General features: G+C 39.4%; 1 protein-coding gene across 4 annotated transcripts; it reads left to right on the plus strand.

Annotated features, from left to right (window-relative positions):
- The first annotated feature begins 38 nt into the window (after positions 1-38).
- Positions 39-26,423, plus strand: pacsin2 (protein kinase C and casein kinase substrate in neurons 2). Of its 4 annotated transcripts, XM_033614690.2 has the most exons (12): positions 39-189; positions 11,020-11,111; positions 11,290-11,446; positions 11,742-11,977; positions 13,950-14,105; positions 14,667-14,842; positions 14,948-15,068; positions 17,677-17,724; positions 18,908-19,038; positions 22,083-22,226; positions 23,345-23,526; positions 24,630-26,423. In XM_033614690.2, exons 2-12 carry the CDS (start codon positions 11,055-11,057, stop codon positions 24,740-24,742), a joined length of 1,521 nt encoding a protein of 506 aa, XP_033470581.1. In that variant the 5' UTR covers positions 39-189; positions 11,020-11,054; the 3' UTR covers positions 24,743-26,423. The 4 variants fall into 4 exon arrangements, with proteins under 4 accessions (XP_033470581.1, XP_033470583.1, XP_033470582.1 ...); XM_033614692.2 differs by lacking the exon at positions 22,083-22,226; XM_033614691.2 differs by lacking the exon at positions 17,677-17,724.
- Positions 26,424-27,443: the final 1,020 nt, after the last annotated feature.

The following is a 27,443-nucleotide window of genomic DNA, read 5'->3' on the forward strand; positions in this document are numbered from 1 at the left end:
TCTTATTTTGAAATCCCTGACCGGAAGTGATGTACCGTACTTTTGCTAGCTGACGGTTGTGTCAGTCAGTCGATCGATGGTGCCGCTGCTGAGCAGAACAACGGGCGAAAAGATTTGTAAATTGGCACCACGGAGAGAATTAACTCTTGAATTAAACCTAAACCGTCAGGAGGAATAAACTTGTGCCAGGTAAGCTCATACTAAGACTTTTACGTCGGACATTTTAACTTTTTTACTGAAGGGGCTGTGGCTAATTCGCTAACATTTGAGCTAGGGGGCTAACGTTAAAGTTAAGTTACTTCCCGATGGGAGGAGGTTGGTACCGTGGTTATAAATACATAAAATGATTTAACTTAGTTACAGCTAAAATAATGGTGCTTCAGAGAGTTTGGGTGTGTATTAATATATTAAGTTTAACTAGTTTACCTATCTGTGAGACGGTTGCAGTAACTATTATTTCAGGGTATCGAAAGTCCAACGACTTAACGTCAAGCTAGCATCGTTAAGTGGTTGCCAGTGAACAAAATGTCGCTGTAATCAATGTCATACTTTTTCATTTTATGAACTGGGTTAATTCATATAGTTGCCTCAAGATGTTTAACCCCAGCTGTGTAGTTTTCACAGGGACAGACTAGTGTTTCGTTGCCTGTAGTGATAAAGGGCGGGGCTGGTTTCGCAAGTAAAGATAACCCCTGGTCCATGTCATATCATCCTGCATGGTATACTTACAACATTTCATAATTTCGGTCATATTCTTTGGAAGACATGGCTCAGCTCCTGCAGGCTCCCTGTTTCCCATGCCCTGTCCTCAGTCTAATCTAGGCAGTGTTTTAAATTGCGCAGTGCCAGCAGTTCAGTCCTGACTCCTTTACTGTACATTTAACCCAAGTTATAAGCACAGAAAGACATGTTAGGTTTCTTAATAGAGTCAAGGCGTTAGTGGGTTTAATATTAGGATCATCTACAGTACAGTCTTTGGTAACACGAGGTTATTAATCACGTGAAGCAGGGAACAGGGAACCTTTCCTCTGAGCATGACACAGCCAATACTCATGATCTTGTAATGAATCAGTGGAAGTTATCAGTCATCAGCCATGCAGCTTGAGCATTTAGACAAATCTAGCGAAAAAAGTACAGGTTTTAATGTGTGTAAGTGTATGTATGTGGTTTGTGTTTGTGGGGGGAGTGGTGTTGCCAGGGCAAAGCAGTAGTGAAAGCTATGTGGTTCCTTATTTCTGGGGGACATGTGAACTGATTGCTTCGTCACAGAACTGAGCTAAACTTAGACTGGGTACTCCAATTTGGGCTGAAGGCACTGCTCTCCATTTATGTTCTCCAAGAGCACACATGAAGCAGTTAAAGGGATATAAGCTATTGTCTAGCAGAATTTAATCATGTAATTCAATGAGCCTGTCAGTATGAGTGAACAACTATGTGCAGCAAAGCTAGAAAGCAAGAAAGTGGAAAGACTGTTTCATACACTAGGTAAATCACAGATCTGATTCCTGAAAACTGCTAAATGTGCCATTATACCTGATAAAGTTAGTGTTGTTATCTATTGGTGGATCAACAGAAAGTTAAACTGCAAATGTTTTAATAATTGATTGAATGTTAGTGTTATTTTTCAAGTAAAAATGGCAAATAATCACTGTGAATATTTACTGGTTTTCTTAGCTGTTAATGATGAAACTAGTATCTTTAAGTTTGAATTATTTGTCAGACAAGACAAATAATATGAAAGTCAGCTTGAACCTATTGGATTGTAATGGGTTTTGTTATTTTCTCAACTTTTATAGACCAAATGATTGATTTATCTAGAAAATTGGGGTTAAAACTATTAGTCAAGAGGCAGAAATTGATTTGCAATCTATTGGCCATCCTCCTAAATGTGAGCATATTTAGCTTGTCCTGGTTTTATATCATTATAATCTGCATATCTTAGGGTTTTGGAACTGTTAATCAGACAAAGCAAGATATTTCAAGATGTCACCTTGGGTTTAAGAAATTATAATGGCTTTTTTCCACAGAAAATAAGTGCCAGAATAATTGATAATGAATAGCAGTTAGTTGCATCCCTCATTCACAGTCCCTCCGGCCATTATAAGTACAGTAAAGTAGCTCTTCTGTGGTCTCTGTGTTTCTGGGGAAATTGCTGAATGCCCACATACATTATAGAAGATGCCATAAAAGGTCACAGGCTTTGCATATGACTTTTGTTCATGGCGCTTTCCTGAAAAGTCTGCAGCTCTAAATGCATCACATGAGACCCTGCGTGCAGGACAGGGGCTTCCACAGGAAAAAGTGCAGAATTTGCATGTCAGTGACGTCAGGATCTCCCCTTCCCTGTCATGTAATACTGAATTTCCCTCCATTATGTCCCTCTCTATGCTGCTGGCGTGTTCACTGGAAAATGCTTGAAAGTGTGGAACAAACGCCATTGTTTTTCCCTGACCGTGGAGCAAGGGGTTTTTGAGCAGGCGGACCGGTCAGTTATGTTGAGGCTACAGTTGACCCGGTGTTGACGGACCAACGGTTTCATTGTCTGGTGTTTGTGGAGCCTCTTAACCACAGTACGAAGCTCTGTCACTGATCTCTATAAAGGCTTGGATCGGTGGGAGTGAGTAATCGAGAGGCTCCACATTGGAAAGGCCGTACTCCTATGAGATCAGCAGTCCCGTGCAGCTGTTGGGCTCACATGAGGAAGAAGGGCAGAGGTGAATGACTGACAGGGAAAGAAAATCAAGTTCATGACCTGCGATTGCCATGGAAACTTTTGACCTTCTAGTTTATGTGTGAGTGTGTTATAAGAGAGAGAAAAAAGCAAAGGAATGATTGTATTTTTTCTCTCATAGCTCAGTCGGGATTTAGCAATGTCCTGCTGTGAAACTGCAATATTGAAAGGATAGATCAGCTCAGCTGCAGTCCTGGCTTGTGAGATATTGCAGGCGTTTTATGCAACAAAGGAAGGAAATGGAAACTGACAGATAAGCAGTTCTCATGTGATTAAGACATTGAGGCTTTGGCACAGGAGAGCGCGAACTTAGAGTATTTTTTTAAGCTTGCGTATTATGTAATCACAATCTCCTCATTCAGTCCCCTTGATTAACATTTGTTCTCATGATTTAAGGGAGTTGAGTGTTACTGTAACAGTAATTGTCAGTAGAGCTACAACTATCAGTTATTATCATTATTTCCTGGATTAATTGTGCGTTGCATAAAATCAGAAAGTGCTTAGTCAATTGATAAGTTGACAATAAAACTACAGATATTTTAATAATAAACCAATTGTTTAAGTAGATTTCAAGTAAAAATGACAAGTAATCTCTGGTTGCAGCCTCTCCAATCTGAAGTTTTACTGGTCTTCTTTGATTTATATAATTGTAATCTGAATATCTTCGGGTTTTGAACTGTTGATTGGACAAAACGACATTTTAAGACTTCAACAAGGAAAATGTAATGGGCTTTTTTACTATTTGTTAATATTAGAGCTGCAACGACTAGTTGATTTATCGATAAGTTGTTGGAAAGGAACCGAATCACCAACTATTTTGACAATTGTTTAATAGTTTTAGTTATTTTTCAAGTAAAAATGTCAAACAGTTGCTGGTTCCAGCTTCTTAAATGTGAAAACTTGCTCATTTTCTTTGTCATTTATAACAGTAAATGAAGAGTCCTGAGGTTTTGGACTGTTGGTTAGACAAAATAGGCAATTTTCATTCACCACTTTGGGCTCTGGGAAGTTGTGATGAGCATTTTTCAAATATTTTTTGACATTTTATAGACTAAACTAATCTTGAATCATGACTAATCAGTAATGAAAATAATCATTAGATGTAGCCAATTTTATAGACCAAACAACTGATAGAGTAAATGGTCTGCAGATTAATTGTTAATTAAAACAACAACAATCAACAATCATCAGCTGCTGCAGCCGTGATTCACTTTACTGTGATGTAAGAAATGCAGCAAACTCACATTTGAGCAACCAGAACAAGGACATTTTTGGTATTGTTGCTTGAAAAATTACTTAAACGATGAATCAATAATGAAAAACGTTCCAAATCATTTGTCAATGTTTTCAATGTTTTTTCTTTGACCATGACAACAGCTGGAAATAACAGGACTTGGTCAAAGTAGGCCTTAGTCATGTATTCTCATATAGACCAAACCTGTAAGCACTGTTGGTCCCTACTTACACTGACATTTATACAAACAAGGCTGGGTGGTCTCAATATTTTGCAGGAAACTGAAAATGACACAGCAGCCCTCAGGATAACTCCACTTACTGTGCACACATTTCCTCTCTGCAGCAGTTCCTGATTAGTAGGCTGGTCACACTGAGGCAGAATGAAACGTAGAGATTACGTGACATTAATCTGCAGATGTCCTTGCTGTACTCTTGTTGATAAGCAGTTGTTCTGACGTGACCTAACTCAATCATCAAAATATCACAAGCGGTCAAATGTGATATAAACAAAAGGTTATTTTTGAAGTCTGTGTGCAGTCTGTGACCAAATACAGGTTGGTCACAGGTTGGTTTCCTGGAGCTCTGGTTATATTTTTCACCCACTAACATAAACACACACAGCTTCAGGGCAGGTATGCACGTGCCAGTCAGTTGTGTATGCGCCCATCTCTGCTGTCTGTGTATCCTGTGATTTCCTGCTCCTCACCTCCATTCATGACACTGTCTCTGTGTGACAAGCCCCAGAGCGCTTTGAGAAACATAAACATGGCAGGAATAGACAGTCTGCTTGTGGTTCGTGGCAAAGAATATGCTCTGGGGGCCTATTTGGCATATTTGGTTGCGTCTTTTTCATCTCCTTTTCCCCTCCCTGCACTGGCTGTAAAGGTCATGGCATTGTGTCCATTTCCGACAGCACTGTAAGCTTTCGTGTGCTTTAAATAACACGCATGGTCATCCTTGCTTTTGCTGTCTCACTGTCAGCCTCAGCTGGTCACACGCAGCTGTCCATCTGCATTCACAAATCAACAAATTACCCATATTTGTCAACCCTGCATCTACTTTCAAACAGCCACGTCAGCCTCATCTGTCTACATTTGGATTACAAATTGGTTAAAAATGAGTAGTGACAGTGTGGGAACTCGCTTAGCATGCCAAGGTTTAGTTTAGCCACAGTAGCATTGAGGAATGCATTTGTTCACTTCTATCTTAAGGCTGTCGTCAGCAATGAAATTCCAGCATGCTCGGTACATTTCACTTATTAGACTTAAGTGGATATCATTGTTGTGTTTGATTACGTAATCACTAAGCCTGTAATCTAAGAATCCCTGTTCAACTTTCTGCAGCCTTGATGAACCCTTGCATTCGTTGGCAAGAAATTAGTTTTATGTTTTTATTTGTCACTTCAAATTTGGAGGCCAAAAACACAATGCCAGGAAGTAATTCCTCTGTCTGACATTCTCTACAAGTCTGCCTCATTCCCGTGTGTATTTCGGTTGTGCACATTAGCAGACAGTGTTGGATTTTCCAGTGCTCTCTGGTAGAGTGGACTTCGGACCTGGCCTTAGTCAACAGCATTGTTTATAGTTGGGGTAGGTCAAGCTGCTTTCAATTGTTTAGCACAATCCCCATGTCCTACACAGCCAAGGGTGTGCAGACGGTTGTTCCTGTTTGCTGTAGATTACATCAGGCGTGGGAAATGGATTGTGTGATGTAGGAATTCCTAGTACATTGTTGTGGCTTAAGAATTTTTATCTACAGAAGGTCATTTTCCATACATTTGTGTTTGCTGTTATTGTAAAGTTTGCTAGTGGAGCCCCTTGATTAGAAAACCATACTAGATCTAAGGACTTCCTGTGCAGGATCATTTTATGACACATAAAACATGGATTTTCATGATATAGTTCAAATGTTAAACATCTTAGATGATCCAAATGACCACATGGTTAATTGTCAAAATGTCCTTGTGTGTATATATATATATATCTTCTAAAAGTATCATCCCATTATTATTATCAAGGTAAAACATCTTTTATATCTTTTATGCTGCTGTCAGAGAAAATTTGTGATCTGCAGTGTTTGATGTCAGAGGACTTGTTGCCATGTTTAGAGCAGATATTTGTGGCTCGTTCCATGCGTCCCTTGTGTGTCCCTCTCTCATGCTGCAGCAGTGATTGATGAGTGAAGAATATGGACAGCTGGTGGGGAAATGCAGCAGGGAGAGGAGGATAGGACTGGGCTGGGTAATGCATGATATGTTTCATGCTGGGAAATAGGCTTCCATAGTTTGTCTTCTCTATTACACACACACACCTCTTGCAGAACTCGACTGTGATGGATTTCTGGCAGTCCACGCCGCACATTAATATTGATATTAATGCTTGTGGTGATTTGAAGCAACAGAACACTTTTGGACTTTTGCCCTGTATGTACACAGAGCGTGTTTTGCTTGTGTAGCCAAAGCTTTTGGATTGATGATTTCAAATCTGGCAGACGACAGAATACATTCAATCAGAGCTGGGAGATGAATTGAGAAAGTATTGTAATAACAATAATAATTTAATTGATCATTTACCTTGATAATACAAGGGCTGGAACTAACAATTTGCCAATTATCTTACAAATTAGTCCTTAAAATTTCACAAGGGGACATCTTTAAATTTCCTTTTTTGTCCACCATGCAGCCGAAACCCCAAAATGTGCAGTTAACTTTGATATATGACAAAAAAACATACACCGTCACATTTAAGGAGCTGCTAAAAGGAGACTAAAAAGATAGTTTAGACTGATTTCTATGCTTGTGTTAATGTTCTATATTCTGGTCTCCAAGACTGTTAAATTACAGTGAACTTACTTGTGTCCTGCTTTGCTGTCACATCCACTTTGAAATGATTAGATTTGTTTGATCAAAAACACATGTCTCATGAAAATGCAATCCCATTAAGCCTCTAAGTAAAAACATTCTGTGATCTCATTGCAGGATTTGCGGCATACAAAATGCTTTACACGTACAATCGTGCCTTTTATCAAGGCTATCATTCATGAGGAAGTTGAATAAGATTAAACGTGTGGTTTGCTCTAGAAAAAGTGACTGACAACATCTGTTTGTGTGTCTGCGGCAGTGTGTGTATGGGTGTGTTTGGCTGTTTGACTGACCTGATTGTAAACTACAAACACAGTTAAAGGGGGGATTGTTCCCCAGCGAGCAGTGACCACAATACTTCCCTCTGTCCAAGTTCTGCCCTGGAGGGCACGGACCACTGACCATTGACCAACACACACACACACTAAGCACCAGTCATCATCCTCTCGCTGTCTCGCTCAGCTGAAAGAGGCCCTGTGTGATCACACTCATCATTAAAACGCGTCTTGTGTGATCTGCTTACGAGTGGACAGCTCCAGATTAGAGATGGTTATTTTGTAAGATATTATAGATGTCTGAATGAGTGTAATGTAGTCAGTCTTGATAAAAGAAAATAGAAAGAGAGGCAGAAAAGTGTTGGGATGAGTGATGGGATGGGCAATTAGTACCGAGAAATTGCCGTAAAGAGATGTCAAAAATTTAATTACTGTCTGTAGAGATGACCACCATTTATTTATTTATTTGTTTTTTTAATTACAGGCAAAATTATAAAGTGCATTTTTATATTTTTGAATCATATTTAATTTTTAGATTTTTGTTTTCGTTTGTGTTAGTTGTTTTTAAGTTATTTGAACTAATTCAATTCTGAGGAAATCTCTCTAAAATAAAATATTTGCTGTAAGTGTTATGATTTTGACTAAGGCTGCAGCTAAGCGTGAATATCAATTATATTTCTGTAAGAAAATAATGAAAGAATACTCACGACAATTTGCGTACGACTAAGGTGACTTATTTTTTCCAAACCCTAAAGAGAGAAGAGGCTGTAAATAAGGAATGTTTGGTATTTTTGCTTACAAAATTACTAATTAACAGATTATTAAAATAGTTGCTGCTTATTTTTCTGTCAATCGAGTAATTGTTTCAGCCCAACTTTTACAAGTTTATTTTTAAACTTAAAAATGTCTTTAATGACCAAATTAATGGGAACCTTATCAAACAAAACATTGGCAACTAGGCTATATTATTATCTGATTTTTTTCATTCATTTAAATATTGTATTGCCTCAAAAGTCCTATTTCAGTTGTGCTGTAGTCTGCAGGTTGTGTGAACAAAAGTACCTCTCTGAATTAGCCTCTTGAACTCTACATATTCCAGACAGTAACCCCACAGTTGATTTGTTTGTGGCTTATGACAGCATGCTGCACTGAGAAGCACTAGGGCTGCAGTGAGTACTTTCATCTTCAATTTATATATCAGTCATTCTCCAAGCAGTGAATTAATAATGTAGTCTGTTCATTGTGAAATATAACGACAGATGACCATTACAGTTGACTCCAAATGTTTTCCTCCTGATAGTGGTTGCGGTTTACACAGAGCTGGAAAGTAAAATCTGATCTTGAGTGGTTACTTGAGATGCATTTCAGACGAGTTCTGATACCAGGTGTCCGCTGCCGTCTGTCTCAGCTGTGCGTAACCACAATTTGAATATATATGGTTACAAGATACCAGATCTGAACGGGGCCAGTCAGGCTGTAAAGAGTGGAGACACTCTGAGCTGATGGAGAAGGGAGGAGAGGAAGAGGATGGAGGGGACGAATAAAGAGAGACTGTTGAGTTTGAAATGATGGCCACGAGGAGAGAAGAGGGGGAGAGGAGGCTAACAGAGGACCGTCTGTGGTACCCATCTGAAGGAAACGGAAGCTGCCCGCTGTGCGCTTCTTGACAGTTTTCTTTTTCTCTCTGTCAGAATCACACACACAGATATTTAGCTGAGACTTCGTGCGCTGCCAGCAGCCACTGTGGTTTCAGTTCGTTGTGTGTCGAGCGTTGTGAGGTTATGGAAATGGATGAAAACCCCACCTGCTGCCTAGATTATCAAACCAGATCACACACTTTCACTTTCCTTCCTCTTCGATTTCTGTCTGTGTAACTCCTCTGAACTATTTCTTTTCTTCGCCGCAGTATTCACTCTCTTATAAGTGTCTGAGGTATGTTGTTGCGACAGAATGAAAGTGTTCAGTGTCTGAGGTATGTTGTTGCGACAGAATGAAAGTGTTCATTGTCTGAAGTATGTTGTTGTCCTCCAGCTGTTGGTTTCTTAGAGAGGGCAGGTGGGCAGAATAGTTTTTAACTGTCAGATTACAAGATATGTTTCCCTTCCTCTTTGCTGTAAATATTAATCAGTCTTGGAATTCATCAGTCTGATGATGATAAGCCTCTGGGGACAACAGCCAGTATTTAGGGGGTTCTGGTGTAACCAGCAAACATCTGGGCCAAGACTTGAACAAAAATATTTTCTTAGAAGGCTAAAAATCATTATCAGAAGTAGGGATGCACCGAATATTCGGTAACCGAATATATTGGGCTGAATATTGCAAAAAAAACCCCACACATTCGGTATTCGGTGTAGTAAGTTAAAAGCAAGGCCGAATAATAGTGGCGTGTTTTGATAACGCAATCAAACAGCGTGCTGTGATGGGCGGAGTAAAATGTCGGCAGTGTGGCCATCCGAAAAATAGTTTTGAGCGAGCAAAATAGGCTTAAATCATTCAGCACGCTGTGTGAGCAGCCTACAAATTTCAGCCACCAGCAGAAACGAAAGGCGAATCCCACCGGTTTTGGGTTGAATGGGGTCACAGACACAGACAGTAATGTATTCCTGTCAAATACGCCGGCCATCGGCTTACCGGCGACGGAGAATTTGGCTCCAATAATATCCTCTTCTTGGCGTCATGACTGCCCAAAAGTACCTGAACAGCCGAGCCAGCCGAACACAGGTATGTGATGTGTCAGAGGAGAAACGAGCCGTTCACGGCCCACAAACCTCACCGCACTTTAGGGACTGTTCTTTACTTATGAAGGGACTTATCAGGGGAGGAGGGTGGCTGGATGATTCTTATTTTATTTATTTATTTTATTTTGATCCCCCCATGTTAATCACTGATTGATGCTGTTTTTGAAGTATGAATAAGTCAATAAGTAATTTATTCCATTGAAATATCATTGATGTATTATAGAAAAGTGATTTATCTTTTTATAAATGACAAAAAGCACATCTGCCTCATTTTCGCTGTGGTATCGTGATACTACTCAGAACCATGATATTTTCATTGGTATCGTACAGTGGGTCCCAATTTTGGTACCGTGACAACACTAATCTGGAGGGGGTTCATCTGCAAAAACTAATGAAAAACTAAACAACGATATTCGGTATTTGGTACTCGGTATTCGGCCAAGCGCTTAATATTATCCGGCTTCGGCTTTGGCCACAAATTTTCATTTCGGTGCATCCCTAATCAGAAGATAGCAGATGGGCTCTGAAATTGCATTTCAGCCAGTGAATATGGCCTCTTTTGCTCTCTGTGTACAGACTGTTAACCTGATGCTCAAACTTGATTGTTCAATACTACACAAGCTATAGACTACAAACTGAAACCAGGTTGCTTCAGATAAAAAAATCTTGTACCACTGTATAGGTTCTGCAGACATGTGCAGATACCTGTTTATAGAGATGATATATTTAAAGGGCAGCTCCGTTATGTTTTATTTATTATTATTTATTTTGTTTATTATTTTATTTATTTTAGGTTTTTATATCATTCTGTAGCTTTCCAGCAGTGTTCCTGATGTATTCAAATCTGAAAATTAAAATTTCTGCCGAAGTATGTATGTTTTTAGTCATTTTAGAAAAAATGCTGTTTTCCCAAGACCCTCTAAAACTTTTTCCCACACTACATGGGCACCACGTTAGATCAGTTCCGAAAATCACATAATAACAAACAAACTAAACGATTGAGTTGCTGGTTGACCATCAACTTCTTTGTGCTATGAGGTAAAATTATTGTTTTTGTCAATGGAGTCTGGTGGCTTTAAAGAAAGCATGGATAACAGCTTAAATTCCCCATTGAAAAGGGAGTTTTAATTACTTTTATTCATTAACATTTTATTTGTATTGTATGTGTTTTTTTTCTAGGCCCTACACACTGAGTGTAACTCAGGGCAGCAGCGATGTCGGGCTCTTATGATGACTCCATGATCGATGTCTCCAGTGATAGCTTCTGGGAGGTGAGACGCATGAATTTCTTTATGCTAGCAGTCGTTAAATTCAGGGCCACATGTCTTCCATAGTAGAATAAATCCAGTACCACTCATGGAGCAAAGGCTTCAAGGAAATCCAGTGCAGTCGTAGCCATAACTTAGATTTTCTGTATCTTCTTCAACTATCTTTCTGTTTTCTCTGCAGGTCGGTAACTACAAACGATCGGTGAAACGGGTAGACGATGGCAACCGACTCTGCAATGATCTTATGAGCTGTATTCATGAGCGGGCACGTATTGAAAAGGCCTATGCACAGCAGCTCACAGAATGGGGGAAACGCTGGCGGCAGCTCATCGATAAAGGTAGGAACATGAAACACCTGTCAACTAGGGCTGGGCGATTTGACCAAAAACTCATATCATGATATAGTTCATTTCATATCCCGGTAACGATACATATCCCGATATAGCACATTTTAATCCAATGAATAAAAAGTCCCCTGCTCCCTCAGGGACAGTGCATCGAAACCACAACACTGCACTGATCCAAAATATTAAAATATTAATGCATTGCATCATTGGGAAAACATGTATTCATCCATAACCCCTGAAAACATGACTTTCACAGACACTGACTGGTGAATAATTGTTCCTTCAGGCCCTCAGTATGGTACGTTGGAGCGGGCGTGGTCCGCTCTGTGCACAGAGGCAGAGAAAGTGAGCGAGCTCCACATGGAGGTGAAAGCAGCACTGATGGGAGAAGACTACGAGAAGCTGAAGAACTGGCAGAGAGACTCGTACCACAAACAGATGATCGGTGGCTTCAAGGAGACTAAAGAGGCTGATGACGGCTTTCGCAAGGCTCAGAAACCCTGGGCCAAGAAACTCAAAGAGGTGTGGTTCTCAAACTTCTCAGGAACTCACAAGATACTAAAATAGTCTAGACCTTTTTGTTGCTACTCTGTTGCTAGGGCAACAGCTTTGGCCCCTGTTTACTTCCTGTCAGCCCCCGCATTAACAAACATCCCAACAGGAAATACAAAGGGACCCATGTTGAAGGTTTATGTTGTCAAGTTTGAAAAGATCCATAATTTGTAGTGTATGTGTTTTAAACTATAAACAGCAAAAATGTTGCCACAAGCAAGTCATTTTTCAAGCCACTGACTATCAATTTTACCCTCCAGTTCACATGATTACATATCACTGACTCACCATTGTTTTCACTCCATGACTACCTGCTTACTAAACAACAGAGCAGAACACCAGCTGCAACGTCTTGATATTGAATAAGAAGCTATTGCCAAACTGTAGCCACAGAGTGTGCCGAGGTGGCAGCCAGTAACTGTGTCCTGTAGTTCTTTGACTGTCAGGAGAAGGGAAACACAGAGGACTTCTAGGGAGACTGACACTTCTAGTTCAAAATCAGGTCAATGTATTTCCTACTACTGCTTTCATTTTTGCAGCCTGTTTACGCGACAGTATTCACATTCCTTTCAGTGCATCTGCATGCGAGAGCGCGCACATCCAAGTATTTGTATGTTCAAAATAACTGAACGTTTTGCAACCTCTTGGTTCCTTGCCCTCATTTCCTGTGTGTGTGTGTGATGTTACCAGGGGTTGGTGACATCCTGGCCTTGTACAGTTTTGTGGCCCGAGTGATTTATTGATTGACCAGACAGACGGGGACAAGTGGGTAGAGGGCAGAGAGGAAATGAGGCTAATTAATTGGTCTAGAAAATGAGTAGCTGGCATCGGTGACGTGGGCAGTGTCAATAATAGACACACACATGCTAAACTGGATACAGTATTTGACTCATAGTCCAAAGCCCTCGTGAGTTTTAGTGGATTGACATTCAACTGGCTGTTAAATCAAACTTGGGAGTAGGACGATCTGCTGTCCTCTACTTATGTCCTCATGGTTTGTTCACACGGCTGCTCTGGGCTCGACCCAAGATGCTCTTCAAATAGAGCCATAATGGATGAATGTGCTTCCCCAATTCTTATCTGTCGGTGTTTAAATATATACAAAGTGACAGGAGTGGTTCCTCTCATAAATGCATCACGTACAAAACTTATCAGGCGTCAGTGTTTCCATGTTGCCTCTCTCACATGAGTTGGTTTCTGTGTGAGAAGTGTTGTTCATTCGTTCCAACATCCGTGTGTCTAGGGCCTGAAATTACCAAGCTTCTCCGAGTAGGAAATTAGGCGTAATGGTTCCTAAATAACGAAGGACACACATTTAGTCAGGCTTTTTGGCACAAGAGTGAGCATGAGTTTCAACCTTAACAACAAAGACAAAGTCAAATTAGGTTTCCTCAAAGCAGGGTTCCCACGTGTTCTTGAAATCGTGGAAAGTTTGTGATTTTGAGAAGAAAAATCAAGGTCTTGAATGCTTTGAAAATAGAATTAAATATACCTAATTGAAAGTGCTTGAATTAATATATTTTGTGCAAGAATAGAAATTGAAGATACTTGAATTTGAGGGAGTTGGGCCTGTAAAGTCCTTGAAAAAAGTCCTTTAATTTGATCTTTATGAAGGCTTGGCAAGCCTGTTAAAGACTTTCTCGAAAATGACAGAGGCAGCCACATGCATGCACATTTCAGGAAAAGATGACTCTACAACTGTGACCTTATTGAAAGGTGTTATTGTTGTTACTGGGCTAAAAATGAAATACTTTCAGTGACAGACTTAGGCCAATTTTCCAACAACTTAATCCAAAAATATGATGTAACTTAAGCATAAATCCCTCAGTCAGGCACCAAACTTCGATTGGTCTTTCTCCACCTCACTGTAAGATTCTTCCAAGGTACTTAACAAGACTGGCACTGTTGTCTGTGTTTTATTATGTCGGTGGAATCCACACAGATGGAGACGATGAAAAAGGCTTATCACTCTGCCTGCAAAGAAGAGAAGCTGGCAGCCAGCAGGGAGAATAACAGCAAACTGGAGAGCAACAACAACCCCGAAGCCCAAAAGAAGCTCCAGGAAAAGGTGGAGAAGTGTCAGCAGGAGGTGCAGAAGGTAGGGCTTCCTTTGGAAAAGACTAAGTAGAATGTCAAGAACGGCTGCTTAAGGTATTCCTTTTCCAACTGCTGGCTCAATTTCCTTCCATCTTGCTTTATAAAGAGGTCCACATTAACTTGTTAAAGACCGTAGTTGAGCTGCCTTATAGTAGTCTTTTAGAACTGCTGTTCTTTGAAGTTTTATAAAGATTTTTTCCCCACCTCATATGTGTCTAAATAACAATTATGACCCTTTGTAATACATTTGTCTTAATTCATTCTATGTTTGAAGTAAGACTAGAATATGTTATCAAAATTAATCTATATAGGTATAGGTATCCCTAAGTATTTCACTGACCTACAACCCAACCTAGCTGGTACTTATTACAAAGTTCTTGAGGGGGATAACAGTTGAAACTAAGAACCTGTGTCTTTTGGACATTTCATTTATAACTTGAGTAAAAATTACATCAGCACTAGTATACTCCATTACGTCAGGCTGTCTAGATACACAAGTACATCTCCAGGTATTTATGTTTAATGTGTTTAAATAGTTACTTCATTCCTCCCTTTATCCCAGACTAAAGAACGCTATGAGAAATCTCTTGAAGAACTCGACAAGTTGACCCCTCAGTATATGGAAAACATGGAGCAGGTGTTTGAGCAGTGGCAGCAGTTTGAAGACAAACGAATCCGCTTCTTCAAAGAGCTGTTGCTGGAGGTTAAACAGCATCTCGATCTGTCAACCAATCACAGGTCAGACACAGGACAGTCACACGGGTTGCTCTTTTCCAGTCATTGGTCAAATGCTTGAGATTTCAGATATCAACAAGAAAATAATGTACAACATTGTCTCCATAGATTCCAGACAGTCTACCACACGCTGGAAGACACAATCTCTGCTACTGATGCTGAAGACGACCTGAAATGGTTCCGGTCCAATCATGGCCCTGGCATGCCGATGAACTGGCCCCAGTTTGAGGTACTACAGCCTTGATTTATACTAATAATAGAGGAATAAATGCTCAATGTTTGATAAAGGAGGGATGATGGTGACACGTAGGTCACAGTCTCTCACTTTATTTAATCCCCTGAACTCTTACAGAAGGATTTGTGCTGTTCCTGACTGAAGACATAGAGTAATAGTCCTTCCTTATATATTGTTAGTGAGGTGATTTTGAATGAATTTGAGTTCTTACTGATCTTGAGAGGCCAGCATCTCCTCTTAAAGACCACTGATGTTCTTTCCCTGTGGGAACCATGAGTCAAGAGGACAGTAGAAATTAAGTCAGCATTGTCAGGGCTTTTTACAGTGTTAGATGTAGCCCAAGCGGGAGTTAATACCTAGTGTCATTTTTGTCATTGACTTACAGTACAGGCCAAAAGTTTGGACACACCTTCTCATTCAATGCGTTTTCTTTATTTTCATGGCTATTTACATTGTAGATTCTCACTGAAGGCATCAAAACTATGAGTGAACACGTGGAGTTATGTACTTAACAAAAAAAGGTGAAATAACTGAAAACATGTTTTATATTCTAGTTTCTTCAAAATAGCCACCCTTTGCTCTGATTACTGCTTTGCACACTCTTGGCATTCTCTCCATGAGCTTCAAGAGGTAGTCACCTGAAATGGTTTCCACTTCACAGGTGTGCCTTATCAGGGTTAATTAGTGGAATTTCTTGCTTTATCAATGGGGTTGGGACCATCAGTTGTGTTGTGCAGAAGTCAGGTTAATACACAGCCGACAGCCCTATTGGACAACTGTTAAAATTCATATTATGGCAAGAACCAATCAGCTAACTAAAGAAAAACGAGTGGCCATCATTACTTTAAGAAATGAAGGTCAGTCAGTCCGGAAAATTGCAAAAACTTTAAATGTGTCCCCAAGTGGAGTCGCAAAAACCATCAAGCGCTACAACGAAACTGGCACACATGAGGACCGACCCAGGAAAGGAAGACCAAGAGTCACCTCTGCTTCTAAGGATAAGTTCATCCGAGTCACCAGCCTCAGAAATCGCAAGTTAACAGCAGCTCAGATCAGAGACCAGATGAATGCCACACAGAGTTCTAGCAGCAGACCCATCTCTAGAACAACTGTTAAGAGGAGACTGCGCCAATCAGGCCTTCATGGTCAAATAGCTGCTAGGAAACCACTGCTAAGGAGAGGCAACAAGCAGAAGAGATTTGTTTGGGCCAAGAAACACAAGGAATGGACATTAGACCAGTGGAAATCTGTGCTTTGGTCTGATGAGTCCAAATTTGAGATCTTTGATTCCAACCGCCGTGTCTTTGTGAGACACAGAAAAGGTGAACGGATGGATTCCACATGCCTGGTTCCCACTGTGAAGCATGGAGGAGGAGGTGTGATGGTGTGGGGGTGTTTTGCTGGTGACACTGTTGGGGATTTATTCAAAATTGAAGGCACACTGAACCAGCATGGCTACCACAGCATCCTGCAGCGACATGCCATCCCATCTGGTTTGCGTTTAGTTGGAGGATCATTTATTTTTCAACAGGACAATGACCCCAAACACACCTCCAGGCTGCGTAAGGGCTATTTGACCAAGAAGGAGAGTGATGGAGTGCTGCGGCAGATGACCTGGCCTCCACAGTCACCGGACCTGAACCCAATCGAGATGGTTTGGGGTGAGCTGGACCGCAGAGTGAAGGCAAAGGGGCCAACAAGTGCTAAACACCTCTGGGAACTCCTTCAAGACTGTTGGAAAACCATTTCAGGTGACTACCTCTTGAAGCTCATGGAGAGAATGCCAAGAGTGTGCAAAGCAGTAATCAGAGCAAAGGGTGGCTATTTTGAAGAAACTAGAATATAAAACATGTTTTCAGTTATTTCACCTTTTTTTGTTAAGTACATAACTCCACATGTGTTCATTCATAGTTTTGATGCCTTCAGTGAGAATCTACAATGTAAATAGTCATGAAAATAAAGAAAACGCATTGAATGAGAAGGTGTGTCCAAACTTTTGGCCTGTACTGTATGCTGTTTGGCAGCAGGGGTGGAGGTAAATCTTAACTCAGTGTTAGAGTGGCAATGGAAGGAATGTAGTTCATGTCATTTTCTCAACAGGAGGTGAAATAAGAAAAAGAGGAAAAGCTTCATGCATTTTCAGTGCTGCAATTTATAGCTCTGTTGAGTGCATAGCTGTTTCAGTGGGGCGTCCACTTCCACCTCCATCATTACCACGCTGTTTTTCTTTCTGAGTACCGGTTAGTTTTTGGAAGACTTTTTAAGGAAGGAATAAGTCTTTTCTGTAATAGGATACACACAACAAAAAAGAGCGAGACTTAACCTGTTAGACAGCTCCAACAGTGCAGACATCCAAAAGAAACTTGGATGAATATAAACGTAATGTCAGAAACAATACAGCACGCTCATATCTTAATTATTACTGGGTTTTTATTTCATGTTGTTTTGTAGAAGTAGAGTGATTTGCTGGTGTAATTCATTGCTACATTCACAAATTAACATTTCTCCAGCTCACAGTGTATACTTCACATCTTTAGGATTAGACCGTGTTGTCCACATTAACCCTTTTCCACACCTGCTTCCCTTTCCTCATGTCTGACAGAACTTGGACTGGTCCAATCCTCGCTCCTTTAAGAGAAGGTCCATTGTAGTGAGTTCTGCATGGGAGGGCTGTTCCTTTTCACAACAGCCATGGGGGGGGGGTCTTTTTTTCCAACAACACTTTCACTCTTTACTTCTTCTATATATGTGTGTTTGAAGTGGTTGTGCTTCTATCTTGTATTCAAGTTTCAAAGAATTTTAATGACATGGTACATGCAGAGAAACCACATGCCTGTCCACAGCACTGTCCTCGCTACAGTATGTTGACATATCCACCCTTGCTACCTTTACCTGATTACTCCAGGATGTTTGCATAGCTTTTCCTGGATACCAGAATGACTCTACACCACTTTTAACACAGCTTGGATTTTCTATTCTTTCTAACCTTTGAACTCTGACCCCTCAGTTGCCCTTCCACTCATTACTCTGTCCATGTTAACGCTGCAGTCCGTCACATGATGCCACTATGGCTCAGCAATGTCACAGAGTCTCAGAGGTCATGAGCCAGACAGGAGACCTTTGGTCTGTGAAAGTTTGAGAGGCCTGATAAATCAGAATGGTCAGACAAGGACTTAAAAAATCTCAGAGGTCACACTTACTAGAGTAATAAGTCATTTATATGAAAGAGGGACAATGGGATGGCTGTTTGAATTATGTTAAAGGGATGATTCGGATCTTTTTAAGTGGGTTTGTATGAGGTATTTATCCATAATTGGTGTATTACCTAGAGTAGATGTCAGTCGGTACGCTCCCAACTCCAGCACAAGATTGATATCATACTTCTATGTCTTGATAGATACTGAAAATTGCAACTGGAAATAAAAGTCCAGGAATGAAATCAGTCATGTGTCGGGGACAATTTGCTTTTTAAGCAGCATTTCTAATTTTGTTTTCTATAACTGTGTTGCTGTTATGGTCTCTGTTTGGTTGGTGGTGTGTTTCTTTCAACAGGTGATGGATACTGTACGTGGCTGTGTGTCCCATCTTATCAGGCCTACACTGTACTGCAAAAACACCCGTGCATGTTTTGTTTCAAAACCTCCAGTCAGTGTCGAGGCCTGAGAAATGTTTCACAGATTCTAGACTGTGTTGAAGTGTGTGTATATTGCTGTGCACATGCCTGTGACTTGTTCTCCCTCTACTAGCTGTGAAGGCATGATTTGAACCAAGCTCAACAGCTTTGTTGGCCAAGTATGTTGGCGTAATACTTGACTCCAATGTGTGTGTCCCAGGACTGGTCCATAGACCTCAACCGAACCCTCAGCAGACGAGAAAAGAAGAAGCCGTCGGAGGGCGTCACGCTGACAGGCATCAGTCAAACTGGGTCAGACCAGCCCGTTCAGCCTGCCAAGACCAGCAGCAGGTAGATATCTGATCACTTACTGACTCACTTTTTCTGTCTCTACCAAACGCACAGAAAACTGAGCATGTGCTTGTAATACACACACGCACACACTCACTGACTCTTCCTCATCCAAACTCCCCACATCAGAGATGATCCAGTGCACCACACATGGCGTCCTTCCCTTTAGGAATGCTTGTAAAACGTTACATAAGGGAATCTCTGGGAGTGACGTCCAGTGGCACCGCTGTTTCCATGACAACAGCAAACATTTTGAGTTTGAGAGTTTGTTGGGAAAGAATTCATCCCTGCGAGACTGGAGTTGGCTGGTACATAGTTGAAAGCAAGCCAGAAAGTAATGTGGAAATATAGTACTCACACACACATACACACACAGAGACCTTCGTAGCATGAGTATTGGTACTGAGAAGTTTGTGAGAAGGCCGGATTAGGGTTCAAGTCAAACACCTGCGCCTGGATTCAGCAAGTTTGCGATTGGAAAAAAAAGAATATTAAAACAGAGTTCAGTTAATAACATGTTTTTATAAGAGAAAAATAGTGCATAATTCACAAATGATGGCAATAAAAGCTCTAATCGAATCAAACTGTGAAGGTTTAGAGGCTCTTCACGTTTGACTGGCAGTTTAAAAGCATGATATAATCTTTTTAAGACAAGATAAGAACTTCGTTGTCCCCACAGAGAAATGTGTCCCTGGTGTTGTGGCAACAGCTCCAAGGACATAACAGTGGTTCATGGAAACGACAACAAACATCTGATTAAGATAAAAATTTTTCATGCATTCGTCATCACTGTGAAAAAGCAAATGACAGTTTTGCAACTTTGACCTAATTGCAGAAGTTGTCGTGTGTGTTATATCTGCTCTTTGGGCTTTAAAGTCAGACTAGTCATGATCGCCCTGTCCTGTTTCTAGCAACCATCCCCTTATTGAGACATCAGTAGGAAGTGGCGTGTAGGTCGAAATCAAGAGAGCACTAGAGGAGTGTCTAGAGGAGTCAACAAAGGGAATGTCAAGCATGGAAAGCATTTGACCCTTGAACTTGGGAATGTTGACTGCCTCTTCCCCATCCAGCGTTTACAGCACATTGTTTTCCTGTCATTTCCGACATCTGTGGGTGTGACTGGTGGATTGTATTTACGCACAGGGCCTGGAGAAGTTCAATCTGGAACAATTTGGATTATCTCTCCCCTTGTTACAGAGCACTGACTTAGGTTCAAACGCAGACTTCATCGTGAAGGTTGTTGACTTATCTCAGTGGTTGTTTCAGTCGTTTTATTATCAGCATCAGAAGGCGAGCTCTCATTCGTATCACATATTTGCCCCTTTTGATGTTTCCCCTGTTTGCTGTCTGAAGCTTGATTGAACACGATTTTAACACTCTCTGGATAACACAGCTCGTTGGATTAATCGGTTCATAGTTATCAGGTCAGGTTTGTTTGTTGACTGAACCCATCCAAAGTTACATTGTGCCAGACTCCCAGTAGAGTAGTGTTTGGTGTAATAACTCCCCCAGCTCAGCTCAAGAGAGCATGGCATGACTATGCAAACAAAGGCATTCACATTTCTCCGCTGCACATTCTCAAGGGCCGACCGATAGCCACTGCTGTTCATGGTCCAATGAGTCTGTAAACAGGGAGTAGAAACCCTGTGTTTCCTCTGATACAGGTGGAGGGCTACTGCTACTACTACTACTACTGGTTTGTTCTTTGATGCGGAAAGTGACAATGATAGGAAGTAAACTGGCGTTGTGTGACTTCTTTTACACCGATACAAACACAGAGCTGACAATTAAGTGTTGTTTGTGTCACTCAGAAAGTGTCTTATTGATGTTTTTATAGCTTTGTTGTCATTATGATGAACATCGTCTGTGGATTTTAGTGAAACCACTAGTGTAAAACAAGTCAAATTGTTGTCATGGTGTCTTTTCTCTTTATTTAGTGTAAAACAGTTGTTTGTTGACTGGTCTGGAGGATGAAAAATGACATTAAGTATAAATAAATAAATAAATAGATAAATACATAAAGGAGTAAGTAAATGAATAAATCAAACAATAAATAAATACTGAACTGAATTCAGAAATAAATACATGAATGCATATAAAAATAAACAAATGCAGAAGTTAGGACCTGCGTGAAATTATAGGAAAAAAGAGAAGAAATAATAGTAGTAATAATTGATGTAAATAAACATATTTAAAAATGTAAGTAAATATAAATAGAAAATAATAATTAATAATTTTTTCTTTGTATTTTGATGATTGTCTTTATATTTCCACATTTGTTCATTCTTTTAATTTTTTTCTCTTTAAAGTTTTATATTTTTCTAGAAATTTTTATTTACTTATTTATTCTTTTATTTGATTCTCTTTTTATTTACACACTTTTAGTTATATTTATTTATTCATTCATTCCCCTTAATATTTACACATTTATTTTTTTATTATTTTACAGATTTATTCTTTTTTTTGTGGTACTCTTATGAATCCTTACATACCTCATAACATACACACACAGAAAGAAAGAAATATAATTGTACAAAAATGTATAAATAAATATTTTTTTTTATTTAGGTAATTTTTAAATATCAACTTAAGTTATTTATTGTCATTATTTTTTTATGCATTTCTTTTTTTCTGTATTAATTTCAGCATGAATTTAATCTTTTATTTATTTATTTACATATTTAATTACTCTCACATTTATTTATACATCTGTTTATTCATTTATTTGTACTTAAGTCAGTTGTTGCCCTCCATAGACGGGTTGTAGTACCCTGTTGATGTTACTTAGGATTATAATTGAATAGAAATACAGTAATTACGGGATCATCCATCTCTAACAAAGCCACAATCAACTGTTGGCTAAGCCCCTCGGCTCCTTGGCCTTGGAAGTGATGCTCACTACTGTGTGTAGTAAACTCATTAGCTGGGTATGTTAACATTTGAAGCGTATGTTTAGCATGTCCACAGGTATGTTTGTCACAGGTCCATCTTTATGTGTGTTTGCATGTCAACAACCGATCTCTCACTGTGTCCCATGTCGTCAGCCTGACTGTGCCCACTAACACAGCACCAGTGGGCTTAAACCCCTTTGACGAGGATGACGAAGATGAGGAGGAGGAGGAGACAACGGCAGTGGAGCAGCAGACAACAGTCAACCACATCAGTGTGAATAAAGAGGAAATAAAAACGTTGGTGAACAGAAGGAAAAAACTCCGCCCACCCGCAACCTTCCCGCTTTTTCTTTTTACTATCTCTTGTGTCACGGATCACCGTTCGTGCCGCGTGTCCTTGGCGTCATTTCTTTGTCTCAGTTTCTTTGATCCCTTCTTTCTTGTGTTCCGTTCTCCTCCCTCAGGTGGCAGGTTGTTGTGTTGCTCTGCATGGTTGCTGGAATGGCATTGCACACAAAGCCGATGTGTGTCTCTCCTTCACTCCTAACAGTGCCATGTCTTGCAGAACATTAAAAGTCATGCGCATGGGGGCGTATGTCTCAGCTGTGGGAAATGTCTTACAGTCAGATCTGAATGTTGACACACTTACCCACATGTATATTTATACATTGGTCATATCAGTTTCAATTGCCAGACAATTAACTGGCTGTATAACATCAGAAGAAGTATACATACAAATACAAGTACAGAAAAGAACAATTAAGATACACTCATGTGAATCCAACCAGTTTTGTTGGTGTAAATCCAAAAAAACCCAGTGTCAACAGTGGATGTCCAAGAAAGAAACTGAACAGATCTGACTGTAAATCCTTTATGTATGTGCTGGTGTGTGTTTATTGTCTTTCAACTTACAGCCCTCTGTAAGAGCTCAGTTCTCTCTGGTGTCTAGGTGGCTCCCTCTGCTGGCCGTTCAGGTTAAACTCCAATCATGCCTTCACAACAATGATTTGTCTCGCTTCTTCTCGTGCTGTTTGATATGTGGTCATGTTGTTTTGTTGCCTTCCTTCAGCATTGTGTGCACTCTCACTCTTGAGTTTTTAAGTGCCATTAAAGAGGCTTTTAAATCATGTATCACGCTGCTTGCTCTGTTGATGCCATAAGTCAGCATGTTGTGCACTCATTTAGAAGTGTAAGGAGGTTGTTTTTCAGGATGCTGCCACCGGATTTTGAATTGCACTTTGGGCTTCTGTGTGTCTGATCAAACTTGGTGTTATTTTTCTCGCTTTCCTAACTAAGAAATTTTGTTCCTGCTTGCGCCTGGCATGCTGGATTTCCCCGTCAATGCATACGGTCCACAGATTAACATGAAAATATATTTTCATTTTTTTTTTACTATTTTTTGTCTGTTTATCCAGTGCAAGCAGTATGGAGAAGACTCCAGACTGGTCAGATGAAGACACAGGTGGTAACCCTTTCTCTGCCAACGGTAATGGGAATCCATTTGAGGACGAACCAGCCTCTCCGGTCATATCTGTGCCGGTCAGAGCCCTCTATGACTATGAAGGACAGGAGCAGGACGAGCTGACCTTCAAAGCAGGTACATATCAGAAATGGTTTGCAATAAGGCTGGGCGACATGGGCTGTGATATTGGATATATTTAGGCTATATCATGATACATGATATATATCTTGATATTTTGCAATCGCCTCTAAACTGCTAGCCTACTAAACTCCTAAATAAACTCCAGTTACAGTAACGTTGAATAAACTATTGTTACATTTAAAACATAAATACAATACTGTTATAATAACGTTAAATAAAGTACTGTTATTATAAAGTTAAAGTGATGTTATATAAAGTTAAATAAAATACAGTTATAATAAAGTTAGATAAAGTGTTGTTATATAAAGTTAAATAAAGTACTGTTATAACAAAGTTAGATAAAATGCTGTTATATAAAGTTAGATAAAGTACTGTTATAATAAAGTTAGATAAAATGCTGTTATATAAAGTTAAATAAAATACTGTTATAATAAAGTTAGATAAAATGCTGTTATATAAAGTTAGATAAAGTACTGTTATATAAAGTTAAATAAAGTACTGTTATAATAAAGTTAGATAAAGTGCTGTTATATAAAGTTAAATAAAATAGGCTGGAAGTGTTCACGTTTTTGCTGTGAACTTGAAGTTTCCAGTCAACCACTCAGATTTTACCAGAAAGTTAAACTGTAACAGCAACACCATTAAACTGAAGGATTTACTCACTGTGAGCAGGAAACTAACTAACTGCTCTCCAGTGCATATATTAATTGTATTTGCAAGTCTCACTGGTGCTCCATGGTCGAAAAATGTGACTAAATGGTCACAGTCTGGAGCCCTGCAGGTACTAAATCACGTAACTCGCCTGCTCACTCACTATCACCTAAAAGAGAGTGGTCTGGATTTGCAGGGGAGTGTGTGTGATGTATCATGTTTGTGCTAGTGGCTTAAAAAAATGACATTAGTGATACGTTTTATTCACCTCATGTAGAACAAGCTGCCATACATTGAGTATAATCGATATGTCACCCTTCCGTAGTGTGAAAGCCTCAAAAAATTGTGCAAAAACAGTAAAACTTTTCAGAACTCTGTCAGTTCACAGTCGATTTCTGTAACACAGACACACTTTAATATTCCTCCCTTCCTCTGTCTGTCTCCAGGGGATGAGTTCACCAAAATTGGCGAGGAAGATGATCAGGGTTGGTGCAAAGGCCGTCTCAAGGATGGACAAATAGGCCTCTATCCTGCTAACTACGTGGAAGACATCCAGTAGTGATTCATCACAAATGAATTAATGTGAAGAAAGAGGAAAGTGGGGTGTTGCGAAATGACAGTGCGGCTGGAAACGAGGAGGCTCTGCCTTATGTTTGACCCTTTTCTCCCTGTCAGTGAAGACTGGACCGGTGTTGGAGCAGGATGGAGAGGAGAAGTTGCAGATTATTAAAGGACCACTTGAAACGTTGCTTGCCACAGATTGACAGCGCAAAGATGGAAATAAAAGTTTCCAGATGATTCCAGGCGAAGAAGAAGATCAGAGAGAGAAATTGCTGTCAGTGTAAAATATGTTATTTAGAATCCCATTTATGCTGTTAAAAAAAATAATAGCCTTTTCAAGTATATATTAGATAAAAACTATGTGTGAATTTATATATTGTTTAAAGAAAACACTGGGATGACACTCTGACAAATCGTCTTGCGATGTTACATGCAGCCTTAAATATGCAAGCCACTATGGATTCATTAAGGGAGACAACCCTTTTTATAACCATTATCTATTTTAGGTTTGAAACAATTTCTGCCTGATAGAATCCAGTCCATTGATGTTAATTGTTAGATTCTTTTTGGACAAATCAGGCCCTTATGTTGAGATTATTGTGTCAGATTTAACCGGATTTTAAATTAGTGCTTACATTGTTCTGTCATTCCTTTCAGGGTTCTGTTTTTCTGGTTATTTTATAAGGAATGGTAAAGATCAGCTGAGCCTCATCCTGATGTAGACTTCATCTAGTTCACAGTGGGTGGGTTCCTCGAGTCACTGCAATTGAATGTATATTCACTGATTGTATTTTTTCACTTACTGATTGTTCACTTTTGCGACCACTGAACCATTAACCCCCCCTGAACAAACTGTTGTTAAGCTTTTCACACACTCTCTACTTTCTGTCGATTGTAGATTTAATACATTTTTTTTCTCATGCAACACTGAAAGGTTTTCACAAACGTTTATCTCACTTGAATCTCCATGTTTGAATTCTCTCACTTGTTAAATGTCAAGTTATGGGAGAGTATTTTAGTGTTTGTTGCTTTTTTCTTTTTTGAAAATATATTACAATTTATAGCAATAAAACCACAGCCAAGTATGGCGTCGCATACACACGTGTAAATAGCCTGGATGAAACAGAACAAATTAAACATCGATATCAGACGATGTGTAGTTGGAGAGTGATGATTGTTAATTTATGATGCCACAAGTGCTTTTGTTCTACTCTCGTTAGAATGCTGTGACTGAGAATCAGTTTGTATAGTGATTGAATGTTTTATGGCAAATATCCCTTCAATCTGTTATTTTGGTATATTTGTAAATATAATTATTTTCCCAACACAGAGGGCCACACTCATTGAATCAATCAACAAATATGTGTCAAGAGCTACGACATGAATTTATAATATTGTTCTGATCATCAAGTATTTTGTTGCCTTGAGAAGAACTGCAGGCTTTTCACTTGTGCAAGCTCTAAATTGTAATTGATGAAAATCATTGAAAGCAAAAGCTACTTGATGCCCTTGCCTGCAGCATGAGAGGAAGATATGTTGTCTTTAATAATGGTGAGAAAGGAGACGTTTTGCTATGTTTTCAGGGCGTGCTGTCGTCAAAACGCAGCAGCAGCTGTACTTGCACAGTAAGGTTTGTAAATGTTGTCCCACAACGTAATAAATGAATTTATTCAAAAACACTTTTTGCCCGTGTCTTGAGCACTTATATTTCTTATCGTTAACTTTTCACTGATGATGTCAAGATGTTTACTAGACCTAAAAAGAGTTTAATCTTTTTGCATGTGAGTATATGTAAGGATCTTTTAAAAATTTTGAATATAGATGTACTTGACGTTGATAGTTAAGTTGTATAGTTCTTTTAATTGCAGAGTGTACATGTCAGAAATAAGTAGAAATAAGGAAAATACAGAGTCCGTGAAGTCCAGAAAAGTTTTTTTTTTTTAAGCACTCAAGATAATAATCTATTCCCACAAAAATGATAATCTTGTGTAATATTACTGCACAAGACAAAAAAATAAATAATAAATCACATTTCGGGACTCCAGGGGCTCTGTAGAAAAATGCCTCACTAACATGCTTAAAGTTAACTTTATATAATGAAATACACCAAATTTAATCCATCCACAGAATCCTACAGATGTTGGAATTTTGTGCTTCAGTTTCCCACATTTTTATGAGTTTGTAGTCAGTATCTTGCAGATAAATCCTTATTCCAACTGGAAAAACATCTCTACATTTAAGTGCTACACATTTTTGGAATTTATTAGTATTTTTGTGAGCTTAAGAATAAGGTTTAATCGGTGGCGTTACCCGAAATATAAAAATATCTTGTACATTTTGCCAGTGTCACTTTATTAACACCACTCACATTATTATGTCATCTTGTTTCCAAATTCTTATTTTAGTTTGGGTTCTCTCATTGTTTATCTCTGTTTCTTTCTATACTTATCTATATACTTTTCCCCTGTATTGCTGCAACAGCCAAATTTTATTTTGGGGCAAGACCAAGTTCAGTGTAGGAATATGGATTCCTCTAAACCACTCTAAATCAGAGGGGTAAGATTATATTTAACCTTACTTTTGTTGGATGCAGAAAGTTAAATTAAATCAGTCTGTACCTTGAATTAAAAGTTAATATAGCCTACTCAAGTCAAGATGTCACTCTCAGGCATGGAGTGACATCTCTTTTCTTGTGCTGC

This window comes from Epinephelus lanceolatus, chromosome 23 (genome assembly GCF_041903045.1).
Source record: "Epinephelus lanceolatus isolate andai-2023 chromosome 23, ASM4190304v1, whole genome shotgun sequence".
NCBI lineage: Eukaryota > Metazoa > Chordata > Actinopteri > Perciformes > Serranidae > Epinephelus > Epinephelus lanceolatus.

Bases quoted from the DNA above. Each gene is read 5' to 3' on its own strand.
- pacsin2 (XM_033614690.2), top strand. From the start codon at position 11,055: ATGTCGGGCTCTTATGATGACTCCATGATCGATGTCTCCAGTGATAGC. The intron at 14,843-14,947 runs GTCAGACACAGG...TTGTCTCCATAG, and splicing joins GATCTGTCAACCAATCACAG to ATTCCAGACAGTCTACCACA. The intron at 22,227-23,344 runs GTTGGTGAACAG...CTGTTTATCCAG, and splicing joins AATAAAGAGGAAATAAAAAC to TGCAAGCAGTATGGAGAAGA.